The 20,167-nt window shown below is 48.5% G+C and overlaps 1 protein-coding gene across 7 annotated transcripts in view; it reads left to right on the plus strand.

Annotated features, from left to right (window-relative positions):
* Positions 1-20,167, plus strand: part of MINK1 (misshapen like kinase 1) — an 89,430-nt gene that overhangs the window by 11,757 nt on the left and 57,506 nt on the right. For all 7 annotated transcript variants that reach the window (XM_088459549.1, XM_088459553.1, XM_088459555.1 and 4 more), the window contains exon 2: positions 18,761-18,826. In XM_088459549.1, the coding sequence (XP_088315675.1) occupies positions 18,761-18,826 (66 nt within the window). The remainder of the gene's footprint in view (positions 1-18,760; positions 18,827-20,167) is intronic.

Genomic DNA, 20,167 nt, shown 5'->3' on the forward strand with positions numbered 1-20,167 from the left:
TGAAAAAACAAACTTTTCCCCCAGAAATGCACACACACAGGAGATAGTCTCAGGCCTTTTGACTTAAATGTTACAGCCTTCTAAAACAAAACAACTTATACATTCCTTATTAGTGCATTTAAAACCAGTTGACATTTAAAATCATTCATTTTAAATACATGTCCTGGCTCAGTGCTGCACATACCATCTTGGAATACGTTTTTATGTTTAAACACTCGGCGCCTAGCGCCGGTAATACATTTAAACATGGCGCCAACCGCCCTTTGTCTCTTTAAATATGACGCCGCAGCACGGGGTTAACCCTTTCAGCGCCGTGGCAAACATTTAAAACACGTGTGGTCAGCCTCTGGCCACAGCATGATTTTTTTTGTTTATTAGGGTTAGGCATTTCCCCCGACTGTAAGGTTTAGGCACCAAGGGGAGGGTTAGGGTGAAGATTAAGGCTAAAAAAAAAAAAAAAATGTTAAAAAAAATTGCGTCGACCTTTTGTCCCTGTCGACTGATTGACTGTCTAACATCTGCTGTCTATCTAGACCAGTGGATCTCAAACTTGGTCCACAGGACCCCACACAGGTCACATTATACAGGTCACCCAGCGGGTGCACAGGTGTACTCATTACTCACTGAAGGCCCCCATATATCAGAGATTGATTGCAGCAATCGTGTAATTTGCATTCGATTGTGTATAAAAATCTTTACCTTTTTCAATCGATTGCAAATTGCATGATTGCTGCAATCAATCTCTGATGTATAACACAACTTAAAAGATTCACAGGTGGAGCTAATTATTTCACTTGTGATTCTGTGAGGGGACCTGGAAAACATGCACTGTTTGGGATCCTGAGGACCGAGTTTGATAACCTGTGATCTAGACACTGTCGACCTTTTTACTGTCTATCTGTTAATCCACACCCGACTTGAGCAGCGTGGTCTGGGACTTAAGTCAATTGCAGGTCCAGGTCAATTGCAGGGACGGCAACCTGGGAACGCGTTCCCGAGTTGGTGCCTTTCAGACATACGCGGGAACTTTGGCCGAGGTGAGCCAAAAACCCAGGAGTCTCAGTATGTCTGAAAGGGGTATTAGTGACTTACTGGTCATATAACTCTCTTACAGTGGAAAAACCTTTCCTCATTGCACATTTCCCAATTATCCTGTACTTTAACTCTTATTTTCAATATTCCCATCACCCACACGTGGCACAAACATGTCAGGGTAGGAATGGCTGACGTTGGTGCATCGCTACTGAGCGCAACCTCTCCTCCTCTGCATATATTATAATAATGGATCCCGGCAACTTTCTGGCCTAATCTAAAGGCACACGTCTAGGGCATTTGTCTACTGACGCTAGTTAACCCTAGGGTGAATGTGTTTGCTTGTCCGTATGGTAGGAAATATAGATTGTAAGCTCTGCTGCTACAGGGACTGATGTGAATGATTCAGTACTGTCTGCAGAGGATGTGTGCGCTATATAGCCAGTGGTTAAGACATAATGGAACTTTCTCTAGGAGCTCCATCCCGCTTCTGTTATGTTTCCAGGAGCAAGTGCGTAGTTCTATAAGAGCTAGGAGTAATATTAAGACGTCTCGTTGTATTACAGCTATACTTCCTCGGCCAATCAGCAGCCTGGTGAGAGCGGTCAGGGCCAACCAATCAGCAGCCCAGTATGAGTGTGAATAATATAAGACTGTGATTGGATAGAGAATTTTGGTGGGGGGCATCTGGGTCCACACTAAGCAGCTGTAATTGGGAAAACTAGGGCCGCTGTTGGTCTGTGGCATCATGTGCTGCCCATCACTAGGCACCTGCTAAGATCGTCGTTAGCTGTTAAATCTCTGAGGGTGCAGTTGTCCCTGAACCAATAGGGATAATGATGACATACCGGGGGATAATGTCTTACTCTGCTCTTCGTGTGTCTGAGGCAGACTTGAAACTCTTAAGCACCCACCTCCGTTTGTTACAGAGCTTCAGTAGAGAAGAACAGATGTAGGTGGTGCCCCTTTAATGCCTCCCTATAAAGGTCCTGTCTGCCAGGTCCTGCGCAGCCGCTCATGTATGCCAGCTTGAGCGCGTCCCAGATCAGACTACTTACTGGAAGGCCGCACTAACCCGCTGGCCGTCTTTTTACCTAGCACAACGTCGGGCGCCATACGGTCACCGATTGCTGCATCAGGAGACGGCAAAGACGTTTTATTAATTTATTTTCCATCAGACATCACAATGTGCTCTGTGTTGCCTGTTGTCGTTTTTCTGTTCTGCTCCTTTCCCGGGTACCTTGTGCCCAGGGAGCCAGATGCAGCGACCCGTCTGCAAGTCGTACACATGATTATAACATTTTGGTTTAATTATGTATTGGAAATAGGCAGAGAATCTGCGGCTTTCTGCATGTCCTGCGTAAACCAGCCTCCAGCAGATCTCACTCAGTCCCTGTCTCCTTATAGAGTTGGCTCCTGTTGTGTAACCAGTCAGTAGTCCCCGTTGTTGGCTGTAAGTTCATATCCCGGACTCTGTAAGATTGTCCCTGAAATACTGCGCATGTGCCTGGTCTCAGCCATTGACAGCTTTGCTGCAGCCGCAGTTTTTCTCGTTAGCCAATCAGGTGTTTCTGTAAGTGGTTACAGACTGTGTTTAGTAAATTTATTTAATTTCACATTTCCTACACAGTAACCCTGTTTAGCAGTGATGGGACAGAGGGGGAGTACCCATTAGTAGTGCCAGAGTATGGCAATATGTTTGCCGTGTTCAGGTTGCTGCGTACAGGAGATCCTGTGTTTACGTGTTGCATGTGGAGGTCCTCTCATAGAGGGGAACAGACAGGAATAGGATCCAAGGTCAGGGACACAAGCTGTAACTCATGTTAAGTTGTTGTAGCCCAGTCATACATCCTGCCTTTCTCTGCTGGCTCCTCCAGGTCTCCTGTACTGAGTGTCCACTCCTTACTGGTGTGTCTGCCAGCTGCACACTCAGAGGAAGCAACCCTGGTATATGGTCACAGGGCACTGAGGAGGGCTACACTGTATGTCTGACTGTACCTGTCACCTTCTCCCTGCACAGCGCTCTGTAACTATACATTATATGGTCACAGGACACTGAGGAGGGTTACACTGTATATCTGACTGTACCTGTCACCTTCTCCCTGCACAGCGCTCTGTAACATAGCTGTAACTATACATTATATGGTCACAGGACACTGAGGAGGGTTACACTGTGTATCTGACTGTACCTGTCACCTTCTCCCTGCACAGCGCTCTGTAACATAGCTGTAACTATACATTATACAGTCACAGGGCACTGAGGAGGGTTACACTGTATATCTGACTGTACCTGTCACCTTCTCTCTGCAAGGCGCTCTGTAATATAGCTGTAACTATACATTATATGGTCACAGGACACTGAGGAGGGTTACACTGTATATCTGACTGTACCTGTCACCTTCTCCCTGCACAGCGCTCTGTAATATAGCTGTAACTATACATTATATGGTCACAGGGCACTGAGGAGGGCTACACTGTATATCTGACTGTACCTGTCACCTTCTCCCTGCACAGCGCTCTGTAACATAGCTATAACTATACAGTATATGGTCACAGGGCACTGAGGAGGGTTACACTGTATATCTGACTGTACCTGTCACCTTCTCCCTGCACAGCGCTCTGTAACATAGCTGTAACTATACATTATATGGTCACAGGACACTGAGGAGGGTTACACTGTATACCTGACTGTACCTGTCACCTTCTCCATGCACAGCGCTCTGTAACATAGCTGTAACTATACATTATACAGTCACAGGGCACTGAGGAGGGTCACACTGTATATCTGACTGTACCTGTCACCTTCTCCCTGCACAGCGCTCTGTAACATGGCTGTAACTATACATTATATGGTCACAGGGCACTGAGGAGGGTTACACTGTATACCTGACTGTACCTGTCACCTCCCTGCACAGCGCTCTGTAATATAGCTGTAACTATACATTATATGGTCACAGGACACTGAGGAGGGTTACACTGTATATCTGACTGTACCTGTCACCTTCTCCCTGCACAGCGCTCTGTAACATAGCTGTAACTATACATTATATGGTCACAGGGCACTGAGGAGGGTTACACTGTATATCTGACTGTACCTGTCACCTTCTCCCTGCACAGCGCTCTGTAATATAGCTGTAACTATACATTATACAGTCACAGGGCACTGAGGAGGGTTACACTGTATATCTGACTGTACCTGTCACCTTCTCCCTGCACAGCGCTCTGTAATATAGCTGTAACTATACATTATATGGTCACACGGCACTGAGGAGGGTTACAATGTATATCTGACTGTACCTGTCACCTTCTCCCTGCACAGCGCTCTGTAACATAGCTGTAACTATACATTATACAGTCACAGGGCACTGAGGAGGGTTACACTGTATATCTGACTGTACCTGTCACCTTCTCTCTGCAAGGCGCTCTGTAATATAGCTGTAACTATACATTATATGGTCACAGGACACTGAGGAGGGTTACACTGTATATCTGACTGTACCTGTCACCTTCTCCCTGCACAGCGCTCTGTAACATAGCTGTAACTGTACATTATATGGTCACAGGACACTGAGGAGGGCTACACTGTGTATCTGACTGTACCTGTCACCTTCTCCCTGCACAGCGCTCTGTAACATAGCTGTAACTATACATTATATGGTCACAGGGCACTGAGGAGGGTTACACTGTATATCTGACTGTACCTGTCACCTCCCTGCACAGCGCTCTGTAACATAGCTGTAACTATACATTATATGGTCACAGGACACTGAGGAGGGTTACACTGTATATCTGACTGTACCTGTCACCTTCTCCCTGCACAGCGCTCTGTAATATAGCTGTAACTATACATTATATGGTCACACGGCACTGAGGAGGGTTACAATGTATATCTGACTGTACCTGTCACCTTCTCCCTGCACAGCGCTCTGTAACATAGCTGTAACTATACATTATATGGTCACAGGGCACTGAGGAGGGTTACACTGTATATCTGACTGTACCTGTCACCTTCTCCCTGCACAGCGCTCTGTAACATAGCTGTAACTATACATTATATGGTCACAGGACACTGAGGAGGGTTACACTGTATATCTGACTGTACCTGTCACCTTCTCCCTGCACAGCGCTCTGTAACATAGCTGTAACTATACATTATATGGTCACAGGACACTGAGGAGGGTTACACTGTATATCTGACTGTACCTGTCACCTTCTCCCTGCACAGCGCTCTGTATCATAGCTGTAACTATACATTATATGGTCACAGGACACTGAGGAGGGTTACACTGTATATCTGACTGTACCTGTCACCTTCTCCCTGCACAGCGCTCTGTAATATAGCTGTAACTATACATTATATGGTCACAGGACACTGAGGATGGTTACACTGTATATCTGACTGTACCTGTCACCTTCTCCCTGCACAGCGCTCTGTAACATAGCTGTAACTGTACATTATATGGTCACAGGACACTGAGGAGGGCTACACTGTGTATCTGACTGTACCTGTCACCTTCTCTCTGCACAGCGCTCTGTAACATAGCTGTAACTATAGATAGTCAGGTGGATAAATATTGGGACATTGACAGAATTTTCATATTTTGGCCTCTATTCACCACCACAATGGCTTTGAAATGAAACAAACAAGATGTGCTTTACCTGCAGACATTCTGTTTTAATTTGAGGGTAATTACATCCAAATCAGGTGAACGGTGTAGGAATTACAACGGTTTCTATATGTGCCTCCCACTTTTTAAGGGCCCAAAAGTAATGGGACAAACTAAACAATCCTAAATCTAACTTTCACTTTTTAATACTTTGTTGCAAATCCTTTGCAGGCAATTACAGCCTGAAGTCTGGAACGCATAGACATCACCAGACGCTGGGTTTCATCCCTGGTGATGCTCTGCCAGGCCTCTACTGCAAATGTCTTCAGTTCCTGCTTGTTCTTGGGGCATTTTCCCTTCAGTTTTGTCTTCATCAAGTGAAATGCATGCTCAATCAGATTCAGGTCAGGGGATTGACTTGGCCATTGCATCACATTCCACTTTTTAGCCTTAAAAAACTCTTTGGTTGCTTTTGCAGTATGCTTAGGGTCATTGCCCAGCTGCACTGTGAAACGCCGTCCAATGAGTTCTGAAGCATTTGTCTGAATATGAGCATATAATATTGCCCGAAACAATTCAGAATTCATTCTGCTGCTTTTGTCAGCAGTCACATCATCAATAAATACAAGGGAACCAGTTCCATTGGCAGCCATACATGCCCACGCCATGAAACTACCACCACCATTCTTCACTGATGAGGTGGTATGTTTTTGATCATGAGCAGTTCCTTTCCTTCTCCATACTTTTCTCTTCCCATCACTCTGGTACAAGTTGATCTTTGTCTCATCTGTCCATAGGATGTTGTTCCAGAACTGTAATGACTTTTTTAGATGTTGTTTGGCAAACTAATCTGGTTCTCCTGTTTTTGTGGCTCACCAATGGTTTACATCCTGTGGTGAACCCTCTATATTCACTCATGTGAAGTCTTCTCTTGATTGTTGACTTTGACACATATACACCTACCTCCTGGAGAGTGTTCTTGATTTGGCCAACTGTTGTGAAGGGCTTTTTCTTCACCAGGGAAATAATTCTTCTGACATCCACCACAGTTGTTTTCCGTGGTCTTCCGGGTCTTTTGGTGTTGCTGAGCTCTCCGGTGCGTTCTTTCTTTTTAAGAATGTTCCAAACAGTTGATTTGGCCACACCTAATGTTTTTGCTATCTCTCTGATGGGTTTGTTTTGATTTTTCAGCCTAATGATGGCTTGCTTCACTGATAGTGACAGCTCTTTGGATCTCATATTGAGAGTCGACAGCAACTGATTGCAAATGTCACACCTAGAATCAACTCCAGACCTTTTACCTGCTTAATTGATAATAAAATAACGAGGGAATAGCCCACACCTGTCCATGAAATAGCTTTTGGGTTGATAGTCCCATTACTTTTGGCCCCTTAAAAAGTGGGAGGCACATATAGAAACTGTTGTAATTCCTACACCGTTCACCCGATTTGGATGTAATTACCCTCAAATTAAATCTGAAAGTCTGCAGGTAAAGCACATCTTGTTTGTTTCATTTCAAAGTCATTGTGGTGGTGATTAGAGGCCAAAATATGAAAATTCTGTCAATGTCCCAATATTTATGCACCTGACTGTATCTGTATAACACACGTAACAACCTTACTATATGTAGATCTCAATATCTGTTCTCATCCTGCTTTTAGACAGCTGTTAGTGCTTTGGGCTGTGGAGACATTATATGTTCTTCTGCCTGTTTGGGCAACAGATCGCCCGTATTCTCTAGTGATGTGTATAATTCTCAGTATCTGTCCTAAACCCTTAGATGTGGACACCTGCACAGTATAACCTCGCACAGTACCACCTCTGAATTTCTGCAAACTCTTCCATCTTATTTCAGCAGATTTTAGGACTGCTGGCACAATCTGTACCTGGACAAGCCATACTGTGCTGGGAGGGGGTGTAAGTCACATGTCTTGTTTTTAGGGTGGTGAAGGGGTGTAGTGTAACCCACCAGTAGATGGCAGTGTGATAGCGGAGCCAGGGGGAGTGTGCAGTAGTTGCCCTGCGTACAGTAAAGTTCTGCAATCGTTTAACTTGGTTTGCAAACTCTGCATGTGGGCAGCAGGTGTACCTACCTGTACAGAGCTGTCTTTATACCCACTGGCTTCAGTCACGCCAGATCCCGGGCAACTCGACCGCTGGGAGTGTTTTATTTGCAGAAACCACCTTGCTAGATTACACTGATTAATATGATGTGCGACCTTTGTATATATGTGTGAGACTAAGTCTGAGTCTGTGTAAAAAGGACTCAGAGCGGCTGCAACCTTTTCTCATGCCAAGTTCACGCTTAATCTGTGATTTTTGTGCATTTATAAAACCAATTCCTGTGTGCTTAATGTCGCAGCATAGCATCTCGGGTTCACAGGGTTTTATTTATCAAGCAGTGAAGTGTGTGGAGGGCTTGGACCAGTGGAGAAGTTGCCCATAGCAACCGATCGGTGCCTGCCTATTATTTTGTAGACTGAACTTGATGAATGCTACTTCAAAACTGGTTGCCAAGGGCAACTTCGCCGCTGGTTCACTTCTGCACGCTTTTCACGCACTTGTAGCGTACCTGCTAGGCTTCGTTTAGCGGGGCGCCAGCGCCCAGTCAGATTTCAAAAGGGCAGAATGCGCCCTGCCCCTCTTCGCGGCGCCCGGGTGCCTTTCCTACCCGCTGGGCCGCAGTGTCCCGCAGGTGGGGAAAATTGCGGTGCGTCCGGCATCTATTCACAGAAAAGGAAGGGCTTGAGTGATGAAAAGGGGTCGAGTCTTAAAGACACGCCCCTTTTTCTCGTGGCCCCGCTGTTTTTGCGGTGCGTCTTAAGTGCCCTTTCTCTAGGTCTGGCGTCAGACCTAGAGTGAACGCTATGCTTGATACATAAACCCCACTGAGAGGGGTTTTTTCACTGCATCTGCGTTGCATATGATGTAAATAAATGTACACTTTGCTACTCCTCATGGAGCGTCTTCATTGCGCCGGGCGTTTTGCGCAGTATGGCGTATAGACGCCAGGTGTTTGAGGGCCCATCTGTATATCGGGAGTATCGCGTTGGACTGCGGTAGCCGGCAGTGAAATTGCGCCCCATAGTGGTCAGTCTGATGGGAGTTGCAGGAGTGGAGATAGCATTTGAACAATGGCTCCCCGAGATGGGAGTACCTGCGTGTTACTCTGTACCACACGTGATGTATCCCAGCAGTCCTCCTCTTTAGTCCGTGAGTCTTGGGATATGGAGGATAGACGTGTCTGGGTGATGTCCGGGCACTGGCAGCGTTTGGTTCGTAAGCGTCTCTGCGCAGCCCCAGCTCGCACCATCTTATGCCGAAATACAGAGATGGTTACAGGGGCAAGGAAATGACATGGTAATGAAAGCCCACTGTTACCATGGTTACCACAGCATGCTGTGACGCAGCGTTCCACTGGTCGCCATGGTTACACTCTGTTACCAATAAGTGATCGGGAACATGATTCATTGATCAGAGTGTGCTGCGTATTGGGGAATGCATTCCTCATGGGGGGGGGGGGGGGTCACCTACTGGTTTGGCTTGTGGTAGGGAACTCGCTGGTCTCTACTGGGGGTTCTTGTCGTTGTGTTCGGTGCGGGATTCTTGCACCAAGCCTGTACAACTTAGGGATTAGAAGCTGGATTTCCGGTACCGGTCCACAACATTAGCTTGTGGCTCGTTCGTGTTATTCATACAGCTATGTAAGTGAATTGTAATATGTGCATAAATTATGTACAGATGTGTCCTTGCTCACCTAGCCTCAATACGTTATACTGCGTGATATGCCTGGCGTGAGTCCTGTGCACCTCTGCTAACGTTGGGCGTGGTTTTTTTTTGGGGGGGGGGGGTTTCAATTTAATATGTATGTGACACTTGCATTTTTGTCAAAAATACGCCCAGCGCAAGCAGAGTCTTACAGGACCAGGCGCGCTGAGAGGGGCAGTTGGGCGTGACTGTATCAAATACGAGGGAGGGACACATCTGTATGTCATGGCCCCAGACATCAGCGACTTTTTCTCGCAATTGCCTGATCCCCGGACGCCTGGGTCAGGGCATTGGGGAAATCCAATATGTTGTTGTTCCCTGATTTGCCGACAACGACCACAAAATGATCGGAATCGGCAAATCCGAGGTTTGTTCACATACAGAATTTCTCAGTCATCATCGATGTCCGCTGACCTGCGGTTTTGATTGCCCATCGGAGTCGGTTTGCCTTGGTACCGCTGTGTGTGTTGAAGGCTCTGGTCTCTGCTCCATCTGTATTGATCTGTTTCATCAGAGTCCAATAGTATTACTGATCGCTTCCTATTGGCATATAGGAGTCCCAGTTCTGGTAATTACTGGTTATTCTGTTGGATGTTGCGCGGCGGTCGGTATCCGGTTGACAGTAAAAAGGTTGACCTTGTCATTAGGTTAACCACCAATATGTAGAAATGTATTTAGGTCGACATGGTTAAATGGTCGACACATTTAAAGGGTCAACATAGCTCCCGGAGCTATTCAATTCACCGCAATGTGAAGTCTGACTAGAACCACTTAAGTCGGAGAATGCCTGTTCTCGCGACTAAAGTGCCGTCTGCGAGGATGTTAGCGCCGCGCTAAGTTGTAAAACAGCCGCGCGGCCGGCACTTTAGTCAGATTTCTTCTCGCGCCCTCCTAGTCGGACTAAACACCGCACTGAATTTAATAACTCCGGGAGCTCCCTCCTGGCGCTATTCATTTCACGCTGAATTTAATTTGCCCCGATTTTCAGGGTTAGGTTAAAATAGCAAAATATCATCATATGTTGACATTTTTATGTTCAATGCCGACCTTTTGAATGTGCTGACCTAAATACATGTCTACATATTGGTCGATCCAATGACCATGTCGACCAATTGACTATCGACATTCAGAACCTTTTCGATCTTTTTGCTGTCGACCAGTCATACCACACCTGCAGCACATGCCCCCCCTGAATGTTACAGTGCAGGGTTCAGTGAGAGACGTGAATATAAACTGATGCACAAACAAAAAGCGCTATTGCCTTAGCAACCAGATATCTGGTTGCTACGGGTTACACCACCTTGTTTCCCTGTGCACTGGTTGCTTAAATGTTGCCCTGTGTAGTGTAGTGCACCACGTCCGTGTGGGGACGTGCGCATAGAATGGGGCGTTGTAGGGGTGAGTCCCGTACAGTTCCCCCTACAATGCACATTATGCAGCAATGTCAGAATAAGCCGATCCCCCCCCCCCCAGTGCCCAGTGATCATGTCAGGTGTTACCTGGGGACCGTCACGCTACCTGGGGACCGTCATGCGCTTGTGCTACTTCCCCCAGTAGAACAACATGACCCTCATCGTGCGTTTTAGTCCTCGGGAGGTCCTCACCAGTCTGCAAAATACTCTCGCCTGCTTTGCCGTAACGCTCAGTGCTGGTGGTGATGCAGTGGGGCGCACGCTTTAGGTAAGGCAGACCCGTCCCCTGCGCAGACTCGAGGCTGCATCTCCCCCCGAAAACCTCAGCCACAGCCGACCTAACGGCAACGGACAAAACGAAACGGCAGCAGAGCGCTCATACTATCCAATGTAGACTACACACATTCCCAGGTAAAGACACCTGCCTGACGTCACAAGGTGGCGTTTTCTTTCTATCATGGAGCCAGTCCGAGAGTGGTTCTGAGAGAGACCCAGAGACCGGGCCACTCGTGTGTAAGTATAGCTTTCTACTCTCCGCCATAATGAAAAACACGAGCACGTTTAAATCCTTACAATGGTGTTAAATCAGCGATCTTATCTGATCAGAGCTGTCCCAGCGGCAAGGAGATTGTGACCAGCGCTCTACAGTCGTGCCGCCTTATTCTGGGGAGAGGTCTCCATCCAAATACAGTATGCCACTGTGGTGACAGCCAGACTTCAGGGTTTTAAAGATTTTATTTAATTTTTTTTATATTTTGAGCTATAGAAAAACTATATACTACACAAGAGTGGCCTGGCCTGTGGTGTGTGGGTATCTCTTGGAACCACGATCAGGATTCAATTCAACGCGAATTGAATAGCGCCGGGAAGGTGCTCCCGGAGCTATTCAATTCAGCACGCTGTTAAGCCGTACTAAAGGTTTTCTTTTCGCACCCCTCCCGGGGTGCAAGCAGAAATTAGACAAAGCTACTGGCGCAATCCTATTTTCTGCCGTTAACGCGGCGGAAACAGCATCGCGGCAGGCACTTTAGTCGGAGAATGCTGGTTCACGCGACTAAACACCATGTTTAAGGCGTGAGAACGGGCGTTACTACATAACCGCGCTTAATTGAATTGCTCCTGGAGCTGCTTTCCGGCGCTATTCAATTCGCGTTGAGCCCCAGACTTGGGAGCATTGGCAGCAAGGACAATGTTTTTAAACGTTATGACGTCACCACACGAGCGCTCCAGGCTGATCCCATAATAAATGAAGCATATTGGGGCTGGTTCTGTGCCGCTACAAGGCCCCCTCCCTGTACATGTGTGCGTCCAAATGTGCAAAGGACTGAAGCACCCACTGTCCACGCCTGTAGGTGCAGCAGTTCTGATTGGTGCATCTTCAGACAGTCGCACCATCTAAGCCTACACCAGTCCTACGGCAGGCGCAGTTTCTCGCTCCACCGCCAACCTCATGGAGCGCATTGGGAGGCCAATCGCTGTTTGCGATACCTAAAATGTTCCAGTAATACTGATGTGATTGTGTCAAGCGTCGCCTGTCACAGCTGATCACACAAACACCCACCTTCCCCGTAATAAAGATCTTTGATACAGATAATACATGATGCATCCTGTCTCCACTAGTATTTATCTCTCCTCATTGTGCAGATAGGTGTGACCCCTGCCTGTCTCGGAGAGGTGTGTCTGTGTCACTATGTAGCCAAGGATCGGCTTCATTTCCCACACTCCTCACGCTGACAATTCCCAGTCTCCCGGCTGTAATTATCAGTCGGCTGTAATTGTGTCAGTCGCCGTAAAAGGAACCAGACCCTCCCGCATAATACGGGGACGCAAAATGCAGAACACATCCCCAGGGGCTGCTCTCGTTCCACGGTTTAACCCCGCTCATCTGTAAACCTAAGAAGAGGACAGCACCGTTAGAGGTCACTCCCGCTAATGGGAGTACTACGCGTCTCCTCTTCAGCAGAGCAGTCTACATCGCTGTCTGCGTTAGTCGTTTATTCAGAAGAGAAGGATTTATAAGAGCAGTGCGCGCTCTTCCCTCGTGCCCACCCACCCACTCTTACAGCGTATATATATTGCCGTTGAGCGCAATTAACCCACTCCTTTCATCTCCTTATCTAGAAGCGCCCCAAGGCACTGTGATTATGTTTCTGTGTCGCCAAAGGCCGTACCTGTGTGTGTGAATGTACCGAGTTGCAAAATGTAACAAGCACGGACTCCTACAGCAGGTGATACGCTCCGATGAACGTGTCACCGCCCTGCTCCAGCACAGACGTTACTGTAGAGCATCATCCTCACTGTGATTTTTATCTTGGCCTCCTGTTTATTATTATTATTGTAGTTGTTACTTGTCGTTATAATTATATATAACTGGTTACACACTTTTTTTTTGTACCATTAGTAAAATTGTTTCAATGAAATCTTCCACTCGCTGGAAGAGTGTGCTGTCGGCAATGGTATGCAGGTCTTTTGCCGTTTAGTTTGTAACTACATCAAGGTAGCGTACGTGTCAGGGTCTCGTATGACTATCTTCGTGCGTCCGCATGGCCTCCCAATCACAGTAATTTTTTTTATTACCGAGGGAAAAACTTGTATGTTCCCAGTTCATGTGTGTGGCCCATTACCTGTTAGTCTGAATATTTACTGGCCGATTGGACAGTGAGTCTAGCTCATCTAGCATCTGTGTGTGTTTATAGTGGTCACTGTAGCCCCTTCATCGGGCAGGGGGTTGATAAAGAAACCGAAAAGGATGTGTGGAATCTCAAGGGAAGGGTGTGGTCTCATGGAACCCCCTCTACCACCCCCGCCCCAACCACATCACTGTAGGGGCATGCCCAGCACTCATGGAGATGCTGGGCTGCCCCCAAGCTCTCCCTGCACTGTAAACAGTGCTATCATGTCTAGTGCTCCTCTCCTGTCCCTCAGTGTCATCTGCTCATATATCGTTCTCCTGTCCCTCGGTGTCATCTGCTCATAACTAGCACTCCTCTCCTGTCCCTCAGTGTCATCTGCTCATACCTAGCGCTCCTCTCCTGTCCCTCGGTGTCATCTTCTCATACCTAGCGCTCCTCTCCTGTCCCTCAGTGTCATCTGCTCATACCAAGCGCTCCTCTCCTGTCCCTCAGTGTCCTCTGCTCATACCTAGCGCTCTTCTTCTGTCCCTCAGTGTCATCTGCTCATACCTAGCGCTCTTCTTCTGTCTGTCTTCTGCTCATACCTAGCGCTCCTCTCCTGTCCCTCAGTGTCATTGCTCATACCTAGCGCTCCTCTCCTGTCCCTGTGTCATCTGCTCATACCTAGCGCCCCTCTCCTGTCCCTCAGTGTCATCTGCTCATATCTTGTTCTCCTCTCCTGTCCCTCAGTGTCTTCTGCTCATACCTCGTTCTCCTCTCCTGTCCCTCAGTGTCATCTGCTCATACCTCGTTCTCCTCTCCTGTTAGTGTCCTCTTCTCATCTAGTGCTGTGCTCCTATCCCTTGGTGTCATCATCATCTTCTCTTACCTAGCGCACCTCTCCTCTCCCTCTTACCTAGGGCTCCGCTCCTCTCCCTCTTACCTAGGGCTCCGCTCCTCTCCCTCTTACCTAGGGCTCCGCTCCTCTCCCTCTTACCTAGGGCTCCGCTCCTCTCCCTCTTACCTAGGGCTCCGCACCTCTCCCTCTTACCTAGGGCTCCGCACCTCTCCCTCTTACCTAGGGCTCCGCTCCTCTCCCTCTTACCTAGGGCTCCGCTCCTCTCCCTCTTAGCTAGGGCTCCGCTCCTCTCCCTCTTAGCTAGGGCTCCGCTCCTCTCCCTCTTAGCTAGGGCTCCGCTCCTCTCCCTCTTAGCTAGGGCTCCGCTCCTCTCCCTCTTAGCTAGGGCTCCGCTCCTCTCCCTCTTAGCTAGGGCTCCGCTCCTCTCCCTCTTAGCTAGGGCTCCGCTCCTCTCCCTCTTAGCTAGGGCTCCGCTCCTCTCCCTCTTAGCTAGGGCTCCGCTCCTCTCCCTCTTAGCTAGGGCTCCGCTCCTCTCCCTCTTAGCTAGGGCTCCGCTCCTCTCCCACTTAGCTAGGGCTCCGCTCCTCTCCCTCTTAGCTAGGGCTCCGCTCCTCTCCCTCTTACCTAGGGCTCCCCTCCTCTCCCTCTTACCTAGGGCTCTTCTCCTCTCCCTCTTACCTAGGGCTCTTCTCCTCTCCCTCTTACCTAGGGCTCTTCTCCTCTCCCTCCTCCCATGCTTAGAGCCTCTCTGGCCCGTTGTGTGTCCATCATCCCATGGTTGTGTGCTCCTATCACTTTGTATTTTGAGCCTCAGGCCCCTATAGGTCTCATTATACCTCCATAAACCCTCATTAGCCTCCAGCCAACAGCCTTTGCCTGATTCAATCCCTTACGCATATTATCACCCAGGTTACAAGATGCCCCTTTAAGGAAACCATTGTATAGAGAGCCTCCCGCCTCCTCCTCCATTTCAGTTAGTGCTTAATGTGAGAGTGTTACCTCTCTCCAGAGCAGCTCTCAGGCCTCTCATCTGAGCGTGTTCCCAGCTGCATATCAGAGAGAGCAGCGCTGTAACCCTGCGAGACAATAACGAGTGCTGCAGTGCAGTGTGGGAGATCTGCCAACAGCTACAGAGACCCTTACCATGCCGCGCTACCGCCATCCTGGCTGGTTATCCTCCTGTATCACCAGAGAGGGATGGGGGAATAGTACATAGGATATATCACCCTCCATGTCTGGTGATCTGTATATACTACACCAGAGAGGAATGGGGGAATAGTACATAGGATATATGTATATACTACACCAGGGAGGGATGGGGGAATAATACATAGGATATATCACCCTCCATGTCTGGTGATCTGTATATACTACACCAGAGAGGGATGGGGGAATAATACATAGGATATATATCACCCTCCATGTCTGGTGATCTGTATATACTACACCAGAGAGGGATGGGGGAATAATACATAGGATATCTCACCCTCCATGTCTGGTGATCTGTATATACTACACCAGAGAGGGATGGGGAATATACATAGGATATATATCACCCTCCATGTCTGGTGATCTGTATATACTACACCAGAGAGGGATGGGGAATAGTACATGGGATATATCACCCTCCATGTCTGGTGATCTGTATATACTATACCAGAGAGGGATGGGGGAATAGTACATAGGATATATCACCCTCCATGTCTGGTGATCTGTATATACTACACCAGAGAGGGATGGGGGAATAATACATAGGATATATATCACCCTCCATGTCTGGTGATCTGTATATACTACACCAGAGAGGGATGGGGGAATAATACATAGGATATCTATGTAACAGTTTGCATTGTAGCACTTATAAGGCCTGATGGATGGTATTGCGATGTTTTCGCAATACCACAATGTTTTTTGATCTACGCTTGCGCAGAGGTCTCACTGCGGTAATCTGCAATCTCGCTCACCATACCCAACACCCGTATGTGACCGGATGGCCTCGCCTGATTCATTTTTGGTCCCACCGGATTTTGTGGTATTAGGGATTCCCTCTTACTGTCAGTGACAGGCTGTTACTGACTCTGCCCACTGCGCCGTGGACGGGGTAACATGCTGCCATCACCAAACTGCTTCACCGGCGGTTGGAACCTCTTACTTCTGCCCTGGCTCTCACTATCGGCACCTGGAACCACTCACTGCTGGCTGTGTGGGGACGCTGCTGCTGCAGCACTTCCTGGATAGTGTTGGCAATCTTCCACTGGTCCCTTGCCATGGACAAGCGTCTGCATGGGTGGCTGGCAGAGGGCTTTAGCTTGGAGACACTGGGCTCAATCCAGGACGGCCAGAGAACGGAGTCACGTTTGGCGCTAATATGGGGGTGACGGGAAACCAGTAGATGCGTCATCTTAAAGGAAAGATGTTTATTGCTGAAAGACCATTCCTCCACAGCGTACAGGCATTCGGCAGAAGTACAGACCTCTGAGAGTCAGGGGGTATATACAGTATCTTTCAGGCTCCTGTGCTCTGGGCCTGATTCAGAGCCGGACGCTCTGACAGAGCGCTCGCTCTGAATCAGGGCCACCCCTCTATTTTTTAAGAGCGTCCTCCTCTCCGCTCGCATAGCTATGGGTGACCACCCACAGCTATAGTGAGCGGCCAGGAAGATGGTCGCGATGGTCAAGACCATCGGGCTTGCGACGAGACCCTTGTGGTAGGGTCTCGTTGCCGCAAGCCCTAGAGTGCTTTCGGCTCTACCAGAGCCGAGAGCACTCCCACTGACTTCACTTGTGATGACATCACTTGTGATGTCAGTGGGGCCGGTTCCAGACGGTAGGCGTTCCCTCCATCTGGCCAGCCACGCCCCCGGCCCGCTCACCAAAGGGGGCGTGCCGTCACTCAACATCGACAGCACGCCCCCTTTTGTACGAGACCCGGAGCGACGGCTTGGCCGTCGCTATCCGGGTCTCGCGCATGCGCACGACGGAGCTGGCTCCATCGTGCGCATGTGCACTGGGCCAACATCGACCCGCTTGCGAGCGCTCAGCGCTGGCGAGCGGGGCTGAATCAGGCCCTCTGTGTTTATCTCATTCTTGCACAGAGTAGCACAGGGGGTAAAATCCCACCCTGAAGCAGTTTGGCTTTCCTAAAACACAATCTGATGTAACATACAGTATAACGGTCTCCTAAATTGTAAATATAACTCGCATTTCACTGAAACTGGTACATTGCACTCATTCTTCCAAATATCTATGCCTCAAACCAGTTTGGCTTTCCCAATCTTAACCCCTTCAGTTCTTTGGAAGTTTCACAATAAGGAAATTCTTAAAAACAAAAAAAGTTTTTTTTCCCCCAAACCTGCCGGACATTTTACATAAAGAAACCGGAGAGACCCCCTTGTGGGCTTAAAAAAAAAAAAGTGTTTCACTAGAACTCTTCTAGGTCAGAATAATTACGGTGTTAGTAACTACGTGACACACGTCCTATGAACAATTGGTTTCCAAATGCCAATGTAACGAAATAGGTTTGAAACCTTCCTGTAAGTGCGTAAGTCTATACCAGAGGTTCCACCAAACGCGGTCCTCAAGGCACCCTAACAGTCCAGGATTAAGGATATCCATGCTTGATCACAGGTGACTTAATTAGTACCTCAGTCCATTTGATTTAACCACCTGTGCTCAACCATGGACATCTCTAAAACCTGATCCTTTGCTCTATACAGTACACAGCGCCAATTGAGCAATGCTGCGTGCCGCGGCTGCCATTTTCAACTCGCATGCCCTGGGCTCCGTGCACACCGTAGCATAATTGACATGCTGCAGCCATTTGGGGGGTGAAGCAGGGATGGGAACGGCTCTACAAAATGTGGGTGTGTCGCCCCCGTTTTGTAGGGCTGGCGAGGGTCTGCGTCTGGCAGCGCAGATTTTCTGGCCCCAGCTGAGCAGTACAGTCGTCCATTCTGAGTGGGCTGATTCTTAGATGGGCGATGGCTGATGCCCGGTGGTGATGGGGATTCGATGCAGCACTCGAATCTGCGATGCCGGCGTCCGCATAAGTTATCAGTAGCGGCTGTGACTGTATACGGTGATAGTCTGTATCAGGCCCATTGTACCTTCTATATTCACCCCACATGTATATCTCATATAGATGAAAGTAAGAGCTGATTGCTAAATTACTTTGACGCTTAGTGCTCCATTAGGATTGCTGGGTGTCCTGGGCTCTGATACATATGTATAATGTCAGAGCCTCTAACGAGTACAATACCTGCAGTTCTGTCTCTCCCACTATATAATACTGCGTATAGCCGTAGTTACAGGTAAATTGTCAGCTCTTGTGTACAGACTGTCTCTCGGAGAGGTTGCAGCTGGTAATGTAACAGAATAAAGAGCTGGTGCTGCTGGCGCCCTCCTGTGTGAGTGAGCAGTAACTGCAGGCTGCAGGATAAGGCTGTAATGTGTCCTGTATAATGTTTTCCAGGACCCTGCTGGCATCTTCGAGCTGGTTGAAGTGGTTGGAAATGGGACTTATGGGCAGGTGTATAAGGTAAGGCCTCACTCTCCCTATTGTATAACCCTCTCTGTCTCTTCCGCACAATACTGTCTAGTTCTCTCTCTCTGCACATTGACGCTGTCTCTACTATGTCTCTCTCTCTCTGCTCCACAACGCTGTCTAGTCGTCTCTGTCTCTCTCTCTCCTTCACAACGCTGTATAGTTCTCTCTGTAGTCTCTGCTTAATGATGCTGTCTAATTCCAGCTCTGTGCTCACTACATTGTCTAGTTATCTCTCTGCTCAATTATGCTGTCTAGTTCCATCTCTTTGCTCCATGACGCTCTCTAGTTCTATCTCTATGCTACGCAAAGCTGTCTAGTTCTAGCTCTCTCTCTCTGCTCCATGACGCGGTCTACTTCTCTCTTTCTCGCTCTATATAAACTTCTTTCTAGCATTCTTTCTCCTCTCCGCAACGCTGGCTAGTTATGTCTCTCAATGCTCTAATACACTGTCTAGTTTTTTCTGCTCCAAGCTGCTGTCTAGTTCTATCGCTCTCTGCTCCTCCACGCTGCTGTCTAGATCTCTCTCTGCCCCACGCTGCTGTCTAGTTCTCTCTCTCTGCTCCACGCTGCTGTCTAGTTCTCTTTCTCTCTCTCTCTCTGCTCCACGCTGCTGTCTACTTCTCTCTCTCTCTCTCTCTCTGCTCCACGCTGCTGTCTAGTTCTCTCTCTGTGCCTGCTCCACGCTGCTGTCTAGTGTTCTCTCTCTCTCTCTGCCTGCTCCACGCTGCTGTCTAGTTCTCTCTCTCTCTGCCTGCTCCACGCTGCTGTCTAGTGTTCTCTCTCTCTGCCTGCTCCACGCTGCTGTCTAGTGTTCTCTCTCTCTCTGCCTGCTCCACGCTGCTGTCTAGTGTTCTCTCTCTCTCTGCCTGCTCCACGCTGCTGTCTAGTTCTCTCTCTCTCTCTGCCTGCTCCACGCTGCTGTCTAGTGTTCTCTCTCTCTCTGCCTGCTCCACGCTGCTGTCTAGTTCTCTCTCTCTCTCTGCCTGCTCCACGCTGTTGTCTAGTTCTCTCTCTCTCTCTCTCTCTCTCTCTCTGCCTGCTCCACGCTGCTGTCTAGTGTTCTCTCTCTCTCTGCCTGCTCCACGCTGCTGTCTAGTTCTCTCTCTCTCTCTCTGCCTGCTCCACGCTGCTGTCTAGTTCTCTCTCTCTCTCTGCCTGCCTGCTCCACGCTGCTGTCTAGTTCTCTCTCTCTCTCTCTGCCTGCTCCACGCTGCTGTCTAGTTCTCTCTCTCTCTCTCTCTCTCTGCCTGCTCCACGCTGCTGTCTAGCTCTCTCTCTCTCTGCCACAGAAAACTTTACATAGTGTGATGAGTGCCCCCAGCCAGTCTCTGT

Source organism: Taudactylus pleione, unplaced genomic scaffold (genome assembly GCF_031769625.1).
Source record: "Taudactylus pleione unplaced genomic scaffold, aTauple2 ptg000913l, whole genome shotgun sequence".
NCBI lineage: Eukaryota > Metazoa > Chordata > Amphibia > Anura > Myobatrachidae > Taudactylus > Taudactylus pleione.